Source organism: Doryrhamphus excisus, chromosome 4 (assembly GCF_030265055.1).
Source record: "Doryrhamphus excisus isolate RoL2022-K1 chromosome 4, RoL_Dexc_1.0, whole genome shotgun sequence".
Lineage (NCBI taxonomy): Eukaryota > Metazoa > Chordata > Actinopteri > Syngnathiformes > Syngnathidae > Doryrhamphus > Doryrhamphus excisus.
This window is the reverse complement of record NC_080469.1, coordinates 9,691,424-9,712,755: the sequence shown is the minus strand read 5'-3', so window position 1 is coordinate 9,712,755 and position 21,332 is coordinate 9,691,424. Positions and strand designations below refer to the sequence as shown.

General features: G+C 39.5%; 2 protein-coding genes across 3 annotated transcripts in view; both read left to right on the top strand.

Annotated features, from left to right (window-relative positions):
• LOC131128243 (coronin-1C-A) overlaps window positions 1-12,568 on the top strand; it is a 28,364-nt gene extending 15,796 nt beyond the window's left edge. For both annotated transcript variants that reach the window (XM_058070901.1, XM_058070902.1), the window contains 9 exons: window positions 6,121-6,243; window positions 7,793-7,922; window positions 8,091-8,275; window positions 8,351-8,470; window positions 9,249-9,353; window positions 9,428-9,573; window positions 9,785-9,842; window positions 9,956-10,186; window positions 11,468-12,568. In XM_058070901.1, the coding sequence (XP_057926884.1) occupies window positions 6,121-6,243; window positions 7,793-7,922; window positions 8,091-8,275; window positions 8,351-8,470; window positions 9,249-9,353; window positions 9,428-9,573; window positions 9,785-9,842; window positions 9,956-10,186; window positions 11,468-11,587 (1,218 nt within the window). In that variant the 3' untranslated portion in view covers window positions 11,588-12,568. The remainder of the gene's footprint in view (window positions 1-6,120; window positions 6,244-7,792; window positions 7,923-8,090; window positions 8,276-8,350; window positions 8,471-9,248; window positions 9,354-9,427; window positions 9,574-9,784; window positions 9,843-9,955; window positions 10,187-11,467) is intronic.
• A 2,824-nt stretch (window positions 12,569-15,392) lies between these two features.
• On the top strand, window positions 15,393-19,875 carry tmem119a (transmembrane protein 119a). Its single transcript, XM_058071195.1, has 2 exons — window positions 15,393-15,656; window positions 19,126-19,875. The coding sequence occupies exon 2, from the start codon at window positions 19,141-19,143 to the stop codon at window positions 19,873-19,875; it is 735 nt and encodes a 244-aa protein (XP_057927178.1). The 5' UTR covers window positions 15,393-15,656; window positions 19,126-19,140.
• The last annotated feature ends 1,457 nt before the right edge of the window (window positions 19,876-21,332 follow it).

Below are 21,332 nucleotides of genomic sequence, written 5' to 3'. Positions count from 1 at the left end.
TCACACTCCTGCTGCTCTCTGTTACAATCAGCTGACCTAAACATTCCTTCTCCCAGTATTACAGTAATGGTTTGTAAGCTGAACAAAGTCTGATTTCACTATTAAATTGAATATTTGTGAGAAATTTCTGTGTGCATAACAGACTCTGATCAATTTCCTCAAGTTGAGGGAAAAGGTGCGCTTGATTTTCCTCTAGGCCCACCCTGCAACAAGCTGGCAGGCAGAGAACTGATAAATCATGGAACGTTTTATTCCCCACTAGACCTGTTTTACTGGTTTGCATTGAACATTCGAAATGAGCTAATCAGACAGACACAATGGGAATTTGAATTGACCATCTTATATATGTACTTTTCATTTCGATGAAAAGACAGTGACTCATTGCCACATCTGGCAAAGAGTCTGAAAAGAGGGACATGTCTGGTCTTTGCAAAGGATTCGCTGCGTTATTGCAGTGTTCGACTTCCTTCCAGCACATGTTTTATCACAAAACAAATTGGACCATTATGATCTTTAGGGAATCCTTATGCTGTTTATTTTTGTGACAAGTACACAAAGGCAACTGTTTTACTGTGTACAATTTCAGCAGAACATCTGGTCAGTTGTAGACTTTTATATATTTGCATTTCTTTTCAGGGATGCACATCCCACACTATTCCCGTCCTTAATGTGAGGGTGCATCCGTCTGGCTAACCCAATCTGCCTGAGGAGACAGCTGCTCAAGGCCTTTGTTTTCTGCTTTCTTAGAGCATGACCCTTTGTTACGACTGCAATTCAGCACTGGGGGAGGCAGAGGTGTGATGTAAGGATTTTAATGGTGCAATGGTGTTTTTAAACGTCACTAAATTACGAATGGAAATTTTTCCATTATAGAAATATTTACTGTGAGTCTGCAATTTTTTTTGTATGACTAGTAAGTTTGCTGCAGGAGGGGCCTCTGTGACACATAGTAGCCATGTATATTGTTTCTCTTAACAGAATACAGGGGTGTATGCAGAGGACATCAGATGTCCAGCTGAACACATGTCATTCCCATCCCTCATGCCTTCAATCTCTCCCTTTGTCTCACTTAGCAGGATGTCTGGTAATTTATTCCCTGATTTCCATATGAAGGAAGTTGGAGTGAATGCAGCTAAGCAAGTGAAACGCTCCTGATGATTCTGCTCACATTCTGGCTGTGTGTAAAGGGTCGAATGCAATACTATATCAGTGCATTTTGAACCTTAATCCTTGCCAGGAATTGATTTCTGCCCCGTTTTTGTGTAAGCCATCTGCATCTTTAGTTCCATAAAAGCCTTCTGTCAATCCAGGGCTGTTGAGGATCTTGGTTCCCTTTTTTCGTTTTTACTTATATATGACACAGCACCGACGTATATAACCTAATTTAAAACTAGGTTCCTTCTTAAATGCAGATTCTGTACTGTACCTAATGTAGCAATCATATTTGACTAGCCGAAGACTTTCCAATGTTAAAGACTTTCGTATGGAGTGAGCAAGTAGTAACAATTTTTAACAACTTTTCTATTTTGTATAAGTCATGGAGCAGAAGCGCTTGCATACAGGGAGCGGGAACCACAAAATAAAAAAAAATACAGCTGAAGAGGTGCAGATTCTGGAGGAACTATAAAGCATTGTCTACTGGTTTTTGTGTGTAGCTACTCTATAGGAGTCCACAACTCAAATGGCAGAAAAATTAGCACAATAGGTCCCCTTTAAATGTCAGTTTTCTACTGATCTATTTTTTCTAATCAGTATACTTTGGAGAACTATTTTACATCATGTTTCCGCAGAAGGTGAAGTGTATTACTCTGGTTCTAATTAGCAATGCTTTGAAAACCACAGTGTTGCACTTCGTGCAGAGTTGGACTTATGATCCATTCACTACCTCTGTGTAATATGTCAGTATACGTCATGGTCAGCCCAAAACAAATATGGTATGCTGTGCGGCAAAAAAAATGCATAATAAGCCTCACCATCATAAAGTGTTTTTCATGACAGTCTGTGTCTGCACGGAAACTAGTGATGGTGATGAATTGCACTGAAGCACATGTTAAACAAAATTCTAAACATTTTGACAATGTACTCTTTAATCTTACTCACCCAAACTGGAAAAAAATAATTTGGAGCATTTTTTTCAGTCAACTATCTGTCATAAATCTTCCTGTCGTAAAATATACAAAAATGTGATATATTCTTGCAAGTTTATAAACTGACACAGAGCAGGCGATAAACTCTCTTTTTAATATGCACATTGGGTGGAAAACATTTTTTTACTTGCAATGCCACACTGTTGGTACCCCTTTCAGCAGAATTACAGTAAAAAATAGTGTGTGTGTGTGTGTGTGTGTGTGTGTGTGTGTGTGTGTGTGTGTGCGTGTGCGCACATTTCAAGGGCAAGGGCTCTCCCCATGCCTGAATCAGCTGATGAAGATCAATTTACTGCTCAGTTTCTCCTGCCTTCTGCCACTCATTCCTGCTGACTGCAGATTTTACCATATATGGACAAATCTGCTCCCTGCCTACGGCCTTCCAGGACCATTTCCTCTCTGCTTCCTATTGGCTGCTCCATGCTGTGTCAGACCATATGTGAATTCTGGGATAGGCCGGAATATGTAGATATGTAGCAGCTGAGATGAGTGAATTGGGTTAAAGTCGGTCAGCTTCAGCAGTCATTGATGTCACCACAAAAATTGTATGCATTAGTCTTATACGATTGCAACAGTCTCAGATATTATAATTGTTTCCTGCTAAGAAAAATCATGTAAATAGAGTGCAGTTAAAACAGACAACCAGGCAGACGATCACAAATGTTTTCATTGGACTTGTCACGTTCCACTTGTCATGCAAGCTTGTTTTTAATTTACTGCTCCACTCCAGTCTATTTTTTTGTTTATTAGTGGGTGGTGCTCTGCTTTCCTCTACCATCATTACAAGGGCAGTAAAGTTCTTTTAAAGAGAATGACGTGACTGTTCATACAATCTCAGCTGTTTGTGTCCAATACACAGACTTGTAAAAGTGGAATTTTCCATTTCACCAAACTGGACAGCATCAATTGAAGAGCCATGTGTGAATCATACGTTGGGCTGCAAGGGAAGGAAGTGTGGAGGCTTTTTGTGTCAATGAAAAGAATGTCCTGTCCTGCCTTGAGGGAATGCTGTTCATTATTTTCACTCTTTTTGTGTTTCTAGACGGACATTCTCTGTAGAGGGTGTAAATGCCTGTAGTAAGGTTTTGGATATTTTATTATTATTTTTTTTTATCTACAACATTTGCTTTTCTTCCTTTTTTATGCCAGCATTTGGATGTTCTGTGATTGATTTAGCTTGTCACCTACTGATTTTCAATTCATTTTCTGTGGAAAATGTTTTTGTCTGCCTTTTTAAAAAATTGATTAATGGTGAAAGCAGAGGTTCCACTGCATGTATGATGGTATAACTGGAATTGTCTACAGACCCTGGAATTCTGTATCAGTTACAACACCAGCCCCTCAAAGCATCTCATATTTGACAGTTGACACCCTTGGTGCTCAACTGCTCTCATTAGTCAAGGGCTACCAGAGGTGCCAGGGCCCAAAGTGTGAAATTTGAAAAATGCAAACTGTGGCTCTGCTCTTCTCACAATGCTTGAGTATTTTTTTTCACACCCAAGTGGGGAAAATGATGATTTTTTTTGTCTTGAAAGAGTTAAAAATATCTTACTTTCTGTAAGACCATGAATGCATCCTGGCTGAGTTTTGCTGGTGAATGAGCGCAAAAAAGGTAGGGAAGCAAGTGATTGCCTGCATGCGTTTGGTGGGACGTGACGTTAATAAATTATAATGTCTTATTGTATTGAAGCCATGCTGCCTCTGTGAAGGCATAATTGCAATGTCAGGACCAGTGTGTGAAATGTAACACCTGGCACTGACTTCAACTGTTGTTGTGCTGTAAGGTCTCCTTAATCCAGGGGGGAAAAAAAGACAAAAAATCGTTCCCTTCTCGGTTTCCAAGCTGCCTATATTTAGCTTCTGGAAATACCACTGTCCACACAAACGCTTGGTCATTGTTTCACAAAGGTAGGTGCACTGAGGTGCTCTGAAGTCATTTTGGGATATACTGTATACGCATATTAGGCTTGACTTTTGACTCTACATTAACATAGAAAAAGAAATCAAAACAAATGTCAAACAAATCATAAACAAAACTGGTAAGACCTCTTATGACGTTGAATGCCGCAAAGATGTTTTTACACTCACGTGAATACTGCATCACAGCTTGGTCCTGGCATAACAATTAAACCTATACAATCTTTTTTTTTTTTTTTTTTTTTTAAAAAAGCTATTAAAATTTTCAATTAAAATTCTATTTTTAATCTCATCACTGCACTGTTTTGGAAAAGTACCAGTTTTTGTACTTCATAAATTTATGCAGGAAGTGAACAAATGTAACAGTTACTGATTGTAAAAGTACCAGATGGAAGGGTAGGATTTAATAAGCTTTGCTTCTTCCTACTCCTTTTGGACATGTGGAACTGTGAAGTGATTGTGATGCACTCAATTGTAATCCGATGCATGGTCATATGAAATAAAAACATTACCATTCATTTTAAAATGCACTGCTTGTTTTTAAAGCATGGGCTTGCCCTGCCCCCTTGAAGGATTTTATATCATATAATAATTATTATAATATTATAATTATTATAATATAAAGGTAGAGGAAACACCGATGTGCATTACCACCACAAACCATGCAAAATCCAATGTCAAAGCTTTGTTATGCTATAGTGTAGTCACTCCTCCCTCTTGATGGCCTCTTGATCCTGTTATGTGCCTTTTGGTGTGGGGTGATGGTGTCACTTGTAGTTCTCGGCCAAAGGAGGCATTGGTTTCCTGAGCATGTGGAAACAAGTCTTGTTGATTAGCTGTTCAGCTTCCTATGGAGTATTACATGAAACCATTGTTTTTCAAACACGTTTGTCATGTTGCTGCGAAACCGGATGAGGCGCTGTGTTAACCCTGAACGAGTACGGGAAGAGGACTCTTTTCTTTCTATTGGGTATTTTTTAAATGGCCGTTTTTGTGGGAGGGAAAACTGAAATTATGTAGGGTTTTTTTTGTTTTGTTTTTTTTAAGCAGCTCTGCATTCTGGTTCACAGACTTGAGAATTTGGAGGTGGCGAAGCATACGCTGGACTTTGATCCAAGCTCCAGCAGTTGGAGTATGTGTCGCAGTCCAATTGTGTCAAGTGTCAGGTGATTTCAGAGTTAAGAGCTAATTGTGTGTGTGTGTGTGTGTGTGTGTGTGTGTGTGTGTGTGTGTGTGTGTGTGTGTGTGTGTGTGTGTGTGTGTGTGTGTGTGTATGGTTAGTGGTATGAAACTGTTTGAGCACCCCTGTCAATTTAAGATTTTTCTTTAAAAATCACTGATTGTTGGGATTGGCAGCAATTACAGTTAAATATATCGTATAGCCGACGAACACTGATAGATGAAATGAAGTTCATAGGATTAAAAATAAAATTAATTGGTTTAATCTTTTATGTTAAATTGCCAAAATAAAAGTTTTTTTTAATTTTTCGGGTAGTACCTGTATGTGTTCCATCAACAAAGATGTCTTGTATCTGTCACAGGGACATCATGTGGACTGGTGCATGTCTCCACTGTCATCCATCCAGTGGGTGTGCCATGACGATCACCACTGCTATGCCTTTTCAAATACGCTTTCTCAATTTTGTCGACACAAAAGACCTCCACCATAAACTTTGTAAAAACACAAATATAATAGTTATGAACTACTAAAGAATTATGATCAGGATAGAGCTGCAGGGCAGCCCACAGGTATGTGGTAACACATGAAACATCACTGATGGCTTCCAAACCTTTTCCTTCTTTGGCTTCCTGCACCTCTTCATTATTTCACCTGCCCTCCAGCTTGATACAGTGCAGGATGCTACATTGTTATACTACATCACATATGCCATGTATGACATCAAATAATACATGTGTTAAAATTTGTGTTGTTGCTGATCAGAGTCTTCAGCTTGCAGGTTCTGAGTGAAGACAGGGAAGCAACATACTCGCACGTTCACCTAGGACAAACCAGAAGAAGACTGACTGGATCACTCCTTTTTGTGTGTCTTTGCAGACAGGACGTATCGACAAAGCCTACCCCACGGTGTGCGGTCATACTGGCCCAGTGTTAGACATTGACTGGTGCCCCCACAATGATCATGTCATTGCCAGCGGCTCTGAGGACTGCACAGTGATGGTAAAGCTTTCATTCACCTTTTACAATTAAAGCTTGTAAAACATGTTAGTTGTGCATACAGTGACATTCTGTGATTTCTTGTACAATATGAACTGGCATGTGAGAATAGGATTGAAATAATAGTTACAACTTTCAGAAATTATTTCAGGAAAAAAAAATGCTTCTTTGTTTCTTTTATTACAAATCACAACTGTGTTGTAACTGTCAAAAGAATGTCACAAGGTTACAAACATTTTGTCAATTCCTCAGCTCAAAAGCTGATAAATTGGAAGTGTGAATGCGTAAACATGTTCACACAATAGGAAACACCCACACAGAACAAAATTAAGAAACAGACAGTTTATTTTATTTTGTATATTGATTGTGTTGTCCTATTATTTCTGCTGCAGGAAAAAGTTGGTTCATATTTGTGAAGCAGACTGCAGGGAAGGTGCTTCATATGTTCTCGCTAGGTTAAGGATAAAGGCTTCTGAAGATTTTAGAATAATTAGTGCTTACTAGGTGTACCTGTATCAATGCTGCACATGGGGGAAAAAAATTCTGATGTCGTTTTTTCACTACACTATTTGTTCCAACACTGTAGTGCTCCACCATACCGTTAAATTAATGCATGGGCAGTAGATGCTTCCATCCAATAATGCACAACTTTTTGAAAAGCAACTTTACCTTACAAGAAACCGCAACATACATTCTTTTACCAACAAATGACAAACTCCATGCTTTTATTGCGAAAGACTGGCCTGTTTTAACTCGTGGATGGGCGTGGACCTCACCCTCTGGATTAGATTAGACTCAAATATGTGTTATAGAAATAACAGTGGGGGAATTACTTAGTTTCATCTGAGGTCACCAGCTTTTTTTAGGACTGTATTTGTTCTTTTTTTCCATATGACCTTATTTGGGCTGAAGAAGCTAGGTCTAGTGTACAACATGTTTAAAATTTGTCACCAGCAATGCTTGTACCTGGTGTCGAGAATTTCTGTTTGACAGGAAGTTAAATCTCAGTTAGCAGTTAAAGCTTGCAGAGGCACCATTGTTACCTGTAAGTACTTTTAATAAGATAGTACCATGTTTGACCATTGCATCTAAGAGTATAAGGTAGACACCATAATTGGGGGCGGGCGTGGTTCTCCAATTTCTCTCCACAATAACTGGCAGTCAGTGCACATAGGCCACCATAAGACACCCACTAAACCACTACCTGCTTTGAAGGATCCACTGACAAGTCTGTAGATACAATCCATTTCATGAATGACGGGACATATTTCTTTGAGGTTGTTGAGTGCAAATACTTGGCCCATCATACAATAGTTCTACCATTGATTTTATAGCCAGATGCCATTGTGTTCTTAGTTGCTACTGCCCCCCTCAGGCTCTTTTTGTAATCAAATTATCAACATTCTTTATATAGTAGTGCCACTAGCTAACAGTTATATATATATATATATATATACATATAATTGCAAATATTAGGTTTGATCAAATATACACTACTCATTATCAGGTTTGCCCTGCTCTGGTTCATTTTAAGTTTTCTTAATCTTTACAGGTGTGGCAGATTCCTGAGAATGGCCTCGTCACTCCCTTATCTGAGCCTGCTGTGGTACTGGAGGGACACTCCAAGCGAGTTGGCATAATCACGTGGCACCCTACAGCACGCAACGTTCTTCTCAGTGCAGGTGAGAATTTGTCCAGTTTCCATCATATCAAGCATACTAGATTGTCACTTGACGTTTAGTTGAATATGTATGTGCCCTGCAAAATCGATCCCAGAGTGAAATCATCATGAAAGTAAAGTAAGACTGTTTGCTACATTGTTGCCCAATTACACTTGTTCCTGTTGTTAGGTTGTGACAACGTGATCATGATCTGGAACGTGGGCACAGGCCAGGCCATGATCACCCTAGAAGACAACATGCATCCTGATGTTATTTACAACGTTTGCTGGAACCGCAACGGAAGCCTCATCTGCACTTCCTGCAAGGACAAGTCTATCCGTGTTATTGACCCACGCACAGAAACTATTGTTGCTGTAAGAAAAAAGGAGAAATGACTGTTTATAAAAGTAGACAAAAAAATACTTGGAAATAACTAACTATTCTTACAGGAGAAGGAAAAGGCCCACGATGGTGCTCGTCCCATGAGGGCCATCTTCCTGGCAGATGGAAAAGTGCTCACCACCGGTTTCAGTCGTATGAGTGAGAGACAACTCGCCCTCTGGGACACGGTACGGTATGATGCACAGTGTAGTTTTAAGGCCTCTGCTGACTGTGTTGCAGTTGTTACCTGACACTATGCTAGACAAAATGTGCACCCATATAATCAAGAACGAAACACATAGGCACAAGGCCGTGTAAAAAAAGCTTTTTCGTTTACATTATCATAACCCTATTGACTTGACTATAAGAGAGACCCTTATCTTAAAGGTGAAATAACCTTGGCCAACCTTAAAGTTTGTACTTGCACTTGTGGCACAAAATAACTGCACAATAGGGCAGCTTTTGTGAAACTGATTACATTTTGAATTAATTTAGGCAAATGTAGTGCACTACTTGGCTGCCATCAGTAGAATGTGTGAATGGTTGTTTGTCTATATGTGCCCTGTGATTGGCTGGTGACCAGTCCAGGGTGTACTCCGCCTCTCGCCAGAAGACAGCTGGGATAGGCTCCAGCATGCCCGTGACCCGAGGGAGGATAAGCAGTGTAGAAAATAAATGGATGGATATATATTTGTTAAATAAAAAATGCACTTTAATTGGTTCGTAAATGTGTAGATGACCCCATTCCAGACATGTTAGCATCAAACTGAGTATTAATATATCTACTGAATTGCATATAGGTAATGTAATGACATCTTGGATAGTAATTTCAAACTTTTAACACATTTGCCGCCTACAGGTCAGTAATTGAAGTCAGTCAAATCTTAGTTTACCACAATCAACATTCATGCATTTTGTGTTTCACATGTATTCTACAGAACCTACAATGCATCTTTCTGTTTTCAGAAAAACATGGAAGAACCTATAGCTGTCAACGAGCTGGACACCAGCAATGGGGTGCTCTTGCCCTTCTATGACCCAGACACCAGTGTTGTTTACCTTTGTGGAAAGGTATGATCTGAACACTCATGCAACCTCTCAGACCAAAACCAGGCATCTCAGCAACTTCTCCATTTTTTTAACAGGGTGACTGCAGCATCCGCTACTTTGAAATCACGGACGAGGCTCCGTATATTCACTACCTTAACACGTTTGTCACCAAGGAGTCTCAGAGGGGCATGGGCTGCATGCCAAAGAGGGGCCTTGATGTCAACAAGTGTGAGATCGCAAGGTAAGGAGTTTTTTTGTTTGTTTTTCCTGGCACTCGTATATTCAGAGTTTTAATATTTAGTGTTTTAGTACTCAACTCATATTGTAATTACTAGCTTTACCACTAGGAGGCACAATCTGTTAACTGTCCATGCCTCTTTTATGTAGTTCATTGAACTATAAGATAAGATATGCCTTTATGTGGGTAACAGTGTTTACTTTGTCATTGACAGGTACTATAAACTGCTTGAAAGGAAGTGTGAGCCTATTGTCATGACTGTACCAAGAAAGGTGAGTGTTCATTGTTACCAGACACTTTGCATTCTGCCATTAAAACATCCTAATCCTCTGAATGCTGTGACATAAGTTAAAACACTGACTCTGCTTTTTTTTTTTTTTGCCAGTCTGACCTGTTTCAAGATGACTTGTACCCTGATACAGCCGGGCCTGACCCAGCCCTGGAGGCTGAGGAGTGGTTTGAGGGCAAGAATGGAGACCCCATCAAAATGTCCCTCAAAAACGGCTATGTTCCACTCAAGAACCGGGAGTTCAAAGTTGTCAAAAAGAATATTTTGGACACCAAGGTGACCAAGAACGCAGAGAACTCAAGCCCAGCTTCCACAAACCCATCAATTGTAAGTATTATCGCATTGCATTGCATTGCATGCATTGCATGCATTGTGCTGTGCACAAGACATTAAACTTTTGAAGAGGGATTGCATTTAAAGAGCATCAAAGTAGTTTGTACAGCTGCCTCCAGGAAGGTTTGGGTTCTCTCTTTGTCTACCCTGTGACAACTGATGGGTGCAAGGTTGTACACCTCCCTCCCAACCAAGTTTACCCCGGGATATAAATGTATATTGAAGTTAAGTCCTTTAACGTGCTGGGATTCTTCATTCAAGCCTCTGAGTAGAATTTGGGATTTGTTTGCCCTCTCAAATCAAGACTGAAGTTTCTACTAATAAGCTTTTGACTGACATGAGCTGAGATGTTTTTTCTTGATGAAATATATATACATATACTGTTCCCTTATCGCTGCCACCTTACGTACTGTCCATATTTCGTATTGTTCTGATTGATTCATCACTGTATTACATCCTTGTGTCAGATGGTCCAAAACTCAATCAAGTGGAGCGTTTGCCAAAGTAGCACAATATTTTTAGAGTTTGGACGTCAGTGCACAAGATTTGTTATATATATATATATATGTATATGTGTATGTGTGTGTGTGTGTGTATATATGTATGTGTGTGTATATGTGTATATATATATATAAAGAAAATTACAGGCTTTTAGTGCGCCTTATAGTGTGGAAAATGCAATACAGAGTCATATTTACTAGCTAGTGAAAAGTTCTATCTGCAGCCACTGAGTATTTGCAAACAGTTGCCAAAAACAAATTCTAAGCAGACAACACGCAGAGTGAGAAGGGAGGAGCCTTACAGCAAGTAGGCAACACAGACACACACACTGGGAGAGGGTTGTGGTCGTATATCGTATATATCGTCGTATAACAGGTATATTTTCACCGATATTGACTAATCTGTCATATGCCATAATCGGCCCGATATATCGATCAAGCTGTAATCTACAGTACGTGTTGGTTTACAAAATCAAAGTCATCCTTGCATACTTAGTTTTCAGTATGTGGCCCTCAGTGGAATTGCTAAGTAATTTTTTTTAAATTTTATATATATATATATATATATATATTTTTTTTTTTTTTTTTTTTTTTTTTTTTTTTTTTTTTTTTTACATGAACCAATATCAAATGATCTATCCAGTATCCTCACCTGGATTTGTAGTGGTTGGTAGGGACCTTCATGTAGCGCCAAACATACATGTTAATGTTTTGTTAAATTGCTTTCTTAATGTTATCGTGTAATAACAATTGCTTCCTCTTATTCTTCTCACAGAAATCTGAAGCCAAGCTGGAAGAGATCTTGAAAGAAATGAAATCCCTCAAAGACCTGATCAGCAGTCAGGAGAAGCGATTGGTCAAAATTGAAGAGCAAATGTCCAAAATTGCAATTTAGGGACTCTTTGCCCGACCTGCTACAATTCACCACTTTCTATTGGCTGGGAGGAAAGGGGGACCAGTCACTGCCTATCTCAATGACAGTGTTTCGTCTAAGGCCTGCCTACCAAGGATCCCTAGCAACATTCCAGATTAACCTTTCTTAGCTCACCTCAAACACTGCATAACACAGTTGGAATAAGAAGGGTGTGGAAACTTTAGCAGAAAATCTTTTTTTGATGACCAAGGACTATTTCCCCTTTATTCCATGGCAGTTTTTATTTTAACTAACTTGTGTAAAATGTCTGTCCAGTGTTTTTTTTTTTTTTGTTTTGTTTTGTTTTTGAGAGTGTGGGGGCCAACAAATTCCAATATGAGCATTTCCAATGTATTTTGGATTCTAGTGTCTGCTTGGCATGTTCCAAAATTATAATGTGGCCAAACTGGACTCTTCTCCTAATCCCCACTCAAATGATGATTCTATCTTGCCATTTGAGGCTGCACAAATTCTACACTGACGACATCCGCTATCTACCCCCCACCCCCTTTTCCTGTCATTCTTACTCCCTCATGCGATGTGCACGTTCATTCCTTTACTTTACACTGTGTGCTTGGTGGAAATGAAAGTGTGTTGGATGGTTTTCATTGTGATGTGTTTGTGTGTGCCACAGAAAGAACCAACTTAGTGGATCTCTCAAATCGACTGAAGTCAGCTTTGTTTTTGGAAACGGTTCATTCACCAAGTTCTAGTCAGAATCCACAACTCCAGCCAGTCATAATGTAGTTATTGATTCCTTCTATGGACTATTTTCAACAATCTGACATGTTTTCAAGATAATCGGGACACAAGAGAAAACCATTTGATAATCAATCCCTCAAGTTATGTCTAAACACACAAGATCGTGCCTCATGTTTTAGGCCCGTTTGGTTTCTTGTCACTGTGGCCATTCCATTCTGTCTTTGTTTCGTGAGGGTTGGTTATTCTACTCCCCCCCCCCCCCCCCCCCCCCCCCCCCCCCCCCCTGTTCATTTTAGCCAATTTCTTGTTCCAGCTGTGCTTATGTCTGGCTCCCCCCTGCCTCTCAAATGCCCATTCAGGACAATTATTGACACAGATTTTCTCATGTGCGCTTTTTAAAGCCAAATATCTTTTTATTTTCCATCTGCTTCCCAGTGGGAAGTGGAGACGGGTAAAAAATTGTCTCATTTGCCTTTAATGTTTTTTTTTTTTTTTTTACCACTGTAAAGCCCTGAAAGTGCCATAGGCGTGATGAAGCAAGTTTTGTAGAGGACTGATGTGTGAGCATGTGTAGTTCAAGTCACATAGTAAATGGAAGATTTGAAACCACTTATGGGAGCAAAAACGTGCAAAGTCGTCAGACTTGGGTTTTGAAATACGTATGTCTGCTGGATGACTAAAACATCCCACAACAATCAGCAGTATTGATCGTTGAAACAACAGGACTGCAGTTTCCAGTGTTGTTTTGTTAAATGATGATTATGTCAAACCAAGAAGCCAACAATACTGGTGGGAATGGAGCACTAACAGAACTGTAGTGTCCTGTTTGCACTGTAAGCACCCAAGCAAAATTTTGAAAAGTAGTGACTAGCAATCCAAAGGGACAACGTAGGTTGGAAAAATAAATGTTTGTTATTAAGGTTGAGAAAATGAGTGAAAGCTGTGTACATAACATTACCGTGTTCTGTCTCTTCCTTTTATTTTCTTTGTGGCTGTGCCGAAAAGGGTGTTGTAAAGGGGGTGGGTTTTAAATGTTTCTCCTTGTCTGTGTCCCCTGCATCTCGCCATATTGCAACAGCAGAAGCCTCTGTTATACTGGAGGGCGTATATGAAAATCAAAGCAAATCAAACAAAAACAAAAACCAGGTTGAAGCCACGTGTTGCGGTGTGCTCAACGTGTTTTGTTCATTATTCTTGCTTCAAGTATCAAACATTGATTTACAAAAATAAAGACTTTTTAAAATGGGCTTCATTTGATTGATTCTTGATTTAAAGCAGGGGTTTTCAAAGTGTGGCCAAGTGAGCCTCCCCTCAGAGATGAGTGTAATGCAGTCACAGCCTCCCCTACTGGCTGAAAACAGATTTATCAGCCTACAATATTTGGTGACAAGTTCAGCTAAACTCAGAATCTACTGTCTCACCGTAGGAACAAAAAAATTATTCATTTTTGTTTTACCTAACAGACAATTTATTGCCGGTTGTTTTAGGAAACAATAAAAAACACTTGACAGCAAGCCCCTCCTTAAAGGTTGCGCTACTGTTAGCAGTCATAACCCACACAACAATTTCCCCTATATGGCTTATTTACTCTTACGGCTATTATATTAATGAGTGTTAAGACGACTATGGGGGTGTTCATGTCTACAGGGCTCAAAATTGAGACCAGTGTTAACGTTCTATTTGTCCAGCAGTGATCGTCTTGGAACTCTGCCTTGTTCTTATGGTAGATTTAGGAACACTGAGGCAAATGAGGACTGCAGTTCTGTAGATGATGTGGCAACTTTTGTGAGTAGTCTGTGTGCACAAGGGGGAATTTTGGTTGGCCGATTTACATGTTTTTTTTTTGCCATTTTTTGATTGTGGCTCGCTGGAGTCCCAAAGCTTTAGAACCTTTTAATCTCAGTTAATTAATTGGATTCTTTTTGTCCATTAGTAAGTAAAGGTTTCATCTAAAAACATGTTGACATTTGTCATTGATCGAGATTGAAATTGGTTTGATCTGAAGTGTGACAAAAAAAAAGTAGGAAATCGGGAAGGGGGCAAACACTTTTTCACACCACTGCATATAACAATATATTGCGCGGGCTACTAATTTAACTTTTATGCTAGCAGCTCCGCCCACTGAGACAAGGACTGTATAACTGACAACAGGTCTCAGTCTGTTCATGCCATTGTTCTTTAGAGCGTCACCTGAGTGACAGAGTTTGTTTGTAGGCGGCAGAAGAAGAAAGCAGACACTCATGCATATAACATAATATTGAGGCCAGCAAAATTATCAAATTCATTTTTATTTATTGTGTGATTAATGAATTCATTATAATTCCAGGCCTATAGTGCCCACGAGACAGTTTTTTTTTTTTTTCAGAATGCAAGATGTTGTCATGTTTTAATCTCACAAGAGCTTGTGACACCCTAACAATGACCTAAAATACCAAAAACAAAAAAGCCTTCAAGGTCTTCAATTATGTCATTCAAAACAATTAGGTCTAATCCAACCCTGATATTAGAACCTGAATGTTTAATGATACTTAATACATGGTATATAAAGATGCATTTGTAGTTTTATCTTTGAAGATGTTCATAGTATGACACAGCACTTTATGCAAGGTTCCACGTGGCCATGCAGCAAATAATTTTCTAAATTGTGGTTGAGTTGTACTTAATTGCAACCTAATTTTGCTCATACCATATGGTGTAATTAAGACATTTTGGTAGAAGTCATTTTTAATAGATGCTTTGAATTCAGTACAGTTTAAACGCTGGCGCGCTACACGTGTTTTAGGATAAGAGGCTGCCTTTCTCCCTGTACTGGTCTTGTATGCGCTTCAGAGACAGGCTGTAATCAAGGGCATGTAATTAGAGAGGCCAAAAGAGTTGAGACTCGCCCCACCATGAACAGAAATAATCTGCAACATGGGTCCGATCTACCAAATGCAACGTAGCCACTGTGTTTTGAAGCATTCATCAGCTCATCTACTATATTAGCTACTTCATCCATGTAAAGCAGTCAGCACACACAATGTTTAATTACACTTTAGCCCAAACTTTCTATTTGAGGTTAGTGTTGTCCACAAAACATTTTCTCCATTCTCTGCCCTCTCATAATCTGAAAAAAAAGTACAATGTAAGAAGTCTCAAACATGTCATGAAGTCAAGAAGAGAAAGAGGGAGGAGAAGTTGAAACACAGAGGGATGGACATAACTTAGCAGTAAGCAGTTTAAAAAAATCCTTCAGTATAACAGGGACCGGAATGCTCGGAAACGCTCCTCCTCTCTTCTAGTCGCCTTTTTTCACCTCTCTGTCCTCGACTCCCTGTGGTCCTGCTTGCGAGAAACACCAGCATCATTGGTAAGTATACAAACATTATCAGGATGGAATGGGTTCATATCTTTACATGTGTATTGTTTCTTAACAGCATAACATTAATGTGTGACTGAACTATTTATTATGTATTGTTACTACCAAGTAAGTCCAGGTATTCACGGTAATTTACTACAAGGATACATATTACTACATATATCTTTATCTGTAATTACGCGTATTTTATAGAAGATAGTACAGGTTGTAAAGTTGTTGTTCTTTCTTTTTTCACTGTAGTATTTTTTCAGTTTACTCTTTTTTTTTTTTTTGAAGCAACCTTTGATGATCTGTAGGTTTTTTTTGTATATATCTGTAAAGAATGACCCCCAAATTGGGCCTACTGGTTAGCATATTGTCCACACAGTCGGGAGATCAGAAAGACCCAGGTTCAAATCTCTGTTTGGTCATCTCTGTGTGCAGGTTCTCCCCGTGCATGCATGTTTTTTTCCGGGTACTCTGTTTTCCTCCCACATTCCAAAAACATGCTAGGTTAATTGACTACTACAAATTGTCCATAGGTATGAATGTGAGTGTGAATGGTTGTTTGTCTATATGTGCCCTGTGATTGGTTGGTGACTAGTCCAGGGTGTGTAAGTTTTTTATATTTATATCCTCCCACATTCCGAAAAAAATGAATGTTAGGTTAACTGGAGGTTCTAAATTGTCCATAGTTATAAATGTGAATATAAGAATTGCTGTTTGTCTATATGTGCCCTGTGATTGGCTGGCGACCAGTCCGGGGTGTACTCCGCCTCTTGCCCAAAAATCAACTGGGATAGGCTCCAGCGGACCCCACGACCCTCGTGAGGACAAGCAGCATAGAAAATGGACCCCAATGATGTTCTCATATGATGCCCATGTATTTCAGATGAAGATGACTGCAGTCGCCATGTCTTTCACTCAGAGACAGTGTGCACCCAGCAGCAAAATGCAGTAAATGTAATTATGGCTGTAATTATGGGGATTGAACAGGCAGTCCCTGTAGCTGAACACCCAATCTAACCATCTGGTGTAGTGTGCCTATGTGTGACCACACAGAGAGAGTCCTACTTACACTGTATTTTGACAATAGGAGGAGCCTTTACCTTAGCCTAAAATCTTCGTAAAATCTTCCAATTATGGCATTACCTTAAAAGTCTTGAGTGGAATACGAATTTTTATACATTTTTTTGCTGAACTCCATGATGAGTTTGGTAGCTAGGACTACTTAGCTACCATTATTTTGCTGCAAGGTTGTTTTAGTAAGTCAACATATTTCTCTGTGTGCACCAGCCCACAGCAGCTGGTGCCCAGTGTAAATATAGAGGCCATAGCCACTGACGTCCCACGCCTCTGTGCACAATCTGGACAAGAACTTCCTGCTGGCTTTGGTGTGGTGGATGGGTGGCTTCTCCCTGCTCTACAAATTATAAGGCCTGCAGCACCAAACTGACTGTCTCCACCCCAAATAAGTAATGGCTCTGCTGCCTTGCTAAAATAGATTTGCTGTTGTAAAATGAGAAATGGAAACCTGAAGTTACATGTAGTTTTTAGGTTCTAGACCCACCAGGATGTCATAGAATACGTTTGAGGTGATACATGAGGATTTGAAATACAATGCAGCGCCATGTGCATGAAGGTTCATTCCTGACCGAGGAAGTAGCATAAGGAAAAGCTTCTTGTTGCTTGGTGCAGGCAGGAAAAACTGTTACATTATTCATCATCTCTTGTTGATATTTTAACATTTCAATCTGTAAGCAGTGGCGGTGATGCTGTGTGTGAATGGATGAAGACCAAACCTTTATTAATCCGCAAATTGACAAGTTCTTGAACTTAAACACACAACTTTTCCAGTCCAAACAAGTTCAATCCCAGGAGACTCTCACCCTTTTGACAACCTCTCCTTTTTAACCACCTCAGACTGACAAGACAAAAAGCATTTTTTTTTTAATGGCGAGGAAATTGCTACCTTTCATCAATTCGTCCCTTTGCACATGTAAAAAATACCTCCAGGGTTTTGCATTGTTGCTAATTAAATAAATTCTTATTTTTTCATCAGTGAGGCTCAAGAAAAGAAATTCATGCTTTCTGAAATTCCATGTGAGTTTTTGGCTGAGGGACTTGGCACATATACCCCTGCAACAATAGTAGACCTTGTGTATTAATGACATATGCGTGGTGTTCCTTTGTTACTACCACTACTGAGGTAAAATGGGGTAAAATAAGCCAAAAACAGAGGTTGAAAGTGTATGTAATAGCACAGTAGTGACACATAAGCAAGGGGAAAATGCACCACATTTTACATTTAATTTACTTACTTAAGTCATATGATTTATGATATATGAAACTGTGCAAGTTCTAAGCAAAGTTTGGTGTTGGTCAATGAAATCAGCCTTGGTAGCTGCCATGTGAGATCAACGAGGAAGTGGGCAAACACTGAAACGATAAGAGTTGGTTACAACTTTCCCGTGTCACAACTGATGTAATTCTTTTTTTTTGGCCCCACCCATTGTCCATGGCCCCTGCTTGCTGTGGTTGAGGACCCCTGGTCTAATAGCCATTTGCATAGATTGTCATTTTCTACCTCCAAGCCACTGTTAGCACATTTACTAGCAATGGGGGTTCAGTATTTTGCCCAAGGATACTTCAACATGATCACAGGAGGGCAGAGAGTCGAACCCACAACCCTTAGGTTGGGAGACAACCACTCTACCACCTGAGCCATACCGTCCCATTAATATTTATCTATGGTAATGGTAATGGTTTTATTTCATTTGAACATGCATCAGATTACAATTGAGTGCATCACATAATCAGTTCACAGTTCCACATGTCCAAAAGGAGTAGGAAGAAGCAAAGCTTATTAAATCCTACCCTTCCATCTGGTACTTTTACAATCAGTAACTGTTACATTTGTTCACTTCCTGCTTTCCATAATACAGTTTAAGGTTGTTTTTTTAAGTATTTGTGATTTTAGAAATATGGAGTTAGTATGTTCTCTGTAGGCGGCATTGTGAATTATCCTTACTGACCTTTTTTGCAGTACATTTAGCGAGTGATTGCTTTTATAGTTATTAGCCCATATTTCCACACAATAATTAAATTATGGTAGATCCAGAGAGCAATAAAAAGTGTGGAGTGATTTCTGATTGAGAACAAGTTTTGCTTTGTTCAATCTAGGATTGTTAGTAGTTCATTTGGGGCTCCAGACCACAGAGGAGCACCGTTTAAAGGTTGAAGTCCATAATATCTTAACTTCAGAGTTGATCCTCCAGTGTAGAAATAAGACTTTGGCTGCAAGTTTCCTGCTGAAGCTGCTTCAAGAAGGGGGTGGAGTGAGTAGTGGCTCATTTGCCTTAGACAGGACAGCCCCTCCTAACCCAATGGATCTGAACAGGGTTGTTGGCTGAATTGTTTGATGCTTTCAGGGGCAAAGGGTGCGGCTTTTTAATCTTTGTGCATTATTTTGATGTTGCAGGGTTTTGCTGTAAAGATGACATCCCGCTTGGTTGTGCATATAACCTGTGTGACGCTGCTGTCACTGTGGTGGAATGTGGCTCAGTCCACTCCAATGTTCTACAACATATCCATGGATGGTAGCGGTGATGACGGGCTGGAGCTCCTCTTCCCTAAGTCCTTCTCCACCCGTGCTCCTGTTGAAGTCAGTGCCGCTACTAAGGCACCCTCCCTCACCAACACCATAACCACCACCATGATCCGCCTGAAGGACTTTGTTCTGACTAAAGTGGTGGACTTCCTGCAGCAGAATCTCCTTATCATTGTTGTTGTGACCTCTCTTCTCATCGTTATGGTTTTTATCATCTGCTGTGCCTCTGCCATGGGTCAGAAGCGCAAGCTGGAAGCTCACAAGCCCACTTCTCATCCTCCTCGGAAATACGCAGCGGATAAAAGCGGTGGACATAAGAGTTTGAACGATTCCCAGGAGAGGCCGTACGCCGTGGACCATGTCAAGAGGGTTCAGATACAAAGCAGGGCATCGCCAAAGAACCTGCGCATGCCCTCCAAGGCTCTGGTGGGAGAGAAAGGAAGAGAGGTGAAGTCATCACCCCGCCAGGAGGTGAGGAAGGTCAGGGAGGTGGAGGAGGTGGAGAAGGTGGAGAAATGGAGAGAGGAGCCCAAACACAAAGAGCAGAGGTACAGGGAGGAGGTGCAGACCACCTCCAGTCAGCCTGTGTGCACCTGCCATCTGAAGAAGGGCCACCACTAGACCATGTTGACACCTGTACTTGCATTCAAACACATCAAATAGGAATTGGACTACTTGGTTGCTCCATCGTGCATTGAATGAATACACTTACAAGACACAACATTAGGTACACTGAGTAAGGCCTCTCAAAGATGAAAATGCTCAGTTTTCATCTATTATTGAAGATGTGGGGATGCTACTGAGAGGTATGTCCAATACCTCTACAATATAAAACGTACTATGGATTCCTGCTTTTATTAAAGTAATGAATACATCTTTGCAAAAGCTGTATATTGCATATACTTATTGTAGTTTCAGGTGCCGGTGTACCTAATGTTGTGTCTGGTGCATGAATGCAGTTTAAAATAAATACATTTATTTAAATTAAATTTCAAAAAGCAGTTTTGTTGAGAAAAAAACAGCTGTTGTCATGTGAAGCTAAAGGGTGAAACATAATGAATATAAATACACTATCTTCGCTATATACACTATAGCGAAGTAAATACACTATATATACACTATATCTTTGACACTTTGGTCAATATTAATTATTTATCTAATATAAATCCCAGAATAATGTTTCAATGTAAAGATATGCCTGCCAAGACAGAGGAATCCCCTCATAATGTCCTGCTGTATAAGACATCCAATCTGAAGACATAAGACACTTTTGCCTTTGAGTGAATTATTTGGTGCTACAAGTCGCATCTTTTTGTATTTTTGCATCTTTTACTTGCATACATTAAAAAAACACTTTCTTTATTGACACTTTAATATGTATTTATGTCTTTTGCATATATCTTCTTTCCACAATCTTGACATTTAACTTGCCAAATAAAACAGAAAAAGTGAAACAATTTAACCGTATGTTCTATGCAACTAAATTAAAAACCTTGTCCTCAATAATGAGAAATACAGTTATGGATATTTTTAGAGGACTGTATTTGTATTAGCTTCTTTATGTATACAGTACATTATCTAAGTTTGATGGATGTTTAATAAGTTGTTTATTCTCAAAGATCCTACGCATATTGGCAAAATCAGAGGTTTAGCTTTAGTGGTGCTTATATATTTGTCAATATACATTATTTGTGGTGGTTGTCTGATGTAATAAATCCTCAAAGTAGTCTAACTGTGAAAAGTTCAGTTTTAATAGAGTTTTACCAAATTGTCTTCATTTCTAGCTGTGCGTTTTCCAATGGTTTTCTTCTTTTCTTCTCTCTTGTATAATAAATCTGTGGATTATGGCATTTCTGTTGTTTTATTAACCTGGAGACCACAAAATCACACTCGGCCATCAGACATTTAAATAGGTACACCTGTACAATCTCATGATAAAACAGCTGCATCAAAAATCTTGCCTTTTTTCTGTTAGAATGGTCTTAACATGATGTTTATTGTTGTGCCTGCAGTTTGCAGTGGTGTATGACTGCAATGCATGCCATTGAGCAATACACTGTGCACCCGGTGTACCTAAT

Coding starts and splice junctions, on each gene's coding strand:
- tmem119a (XM_058071195.1), top strand. CDS start 19,141: ATGACATCCCGCTTGGTTGTGCATATAACCTGTGTGACGCTGCTGTCA.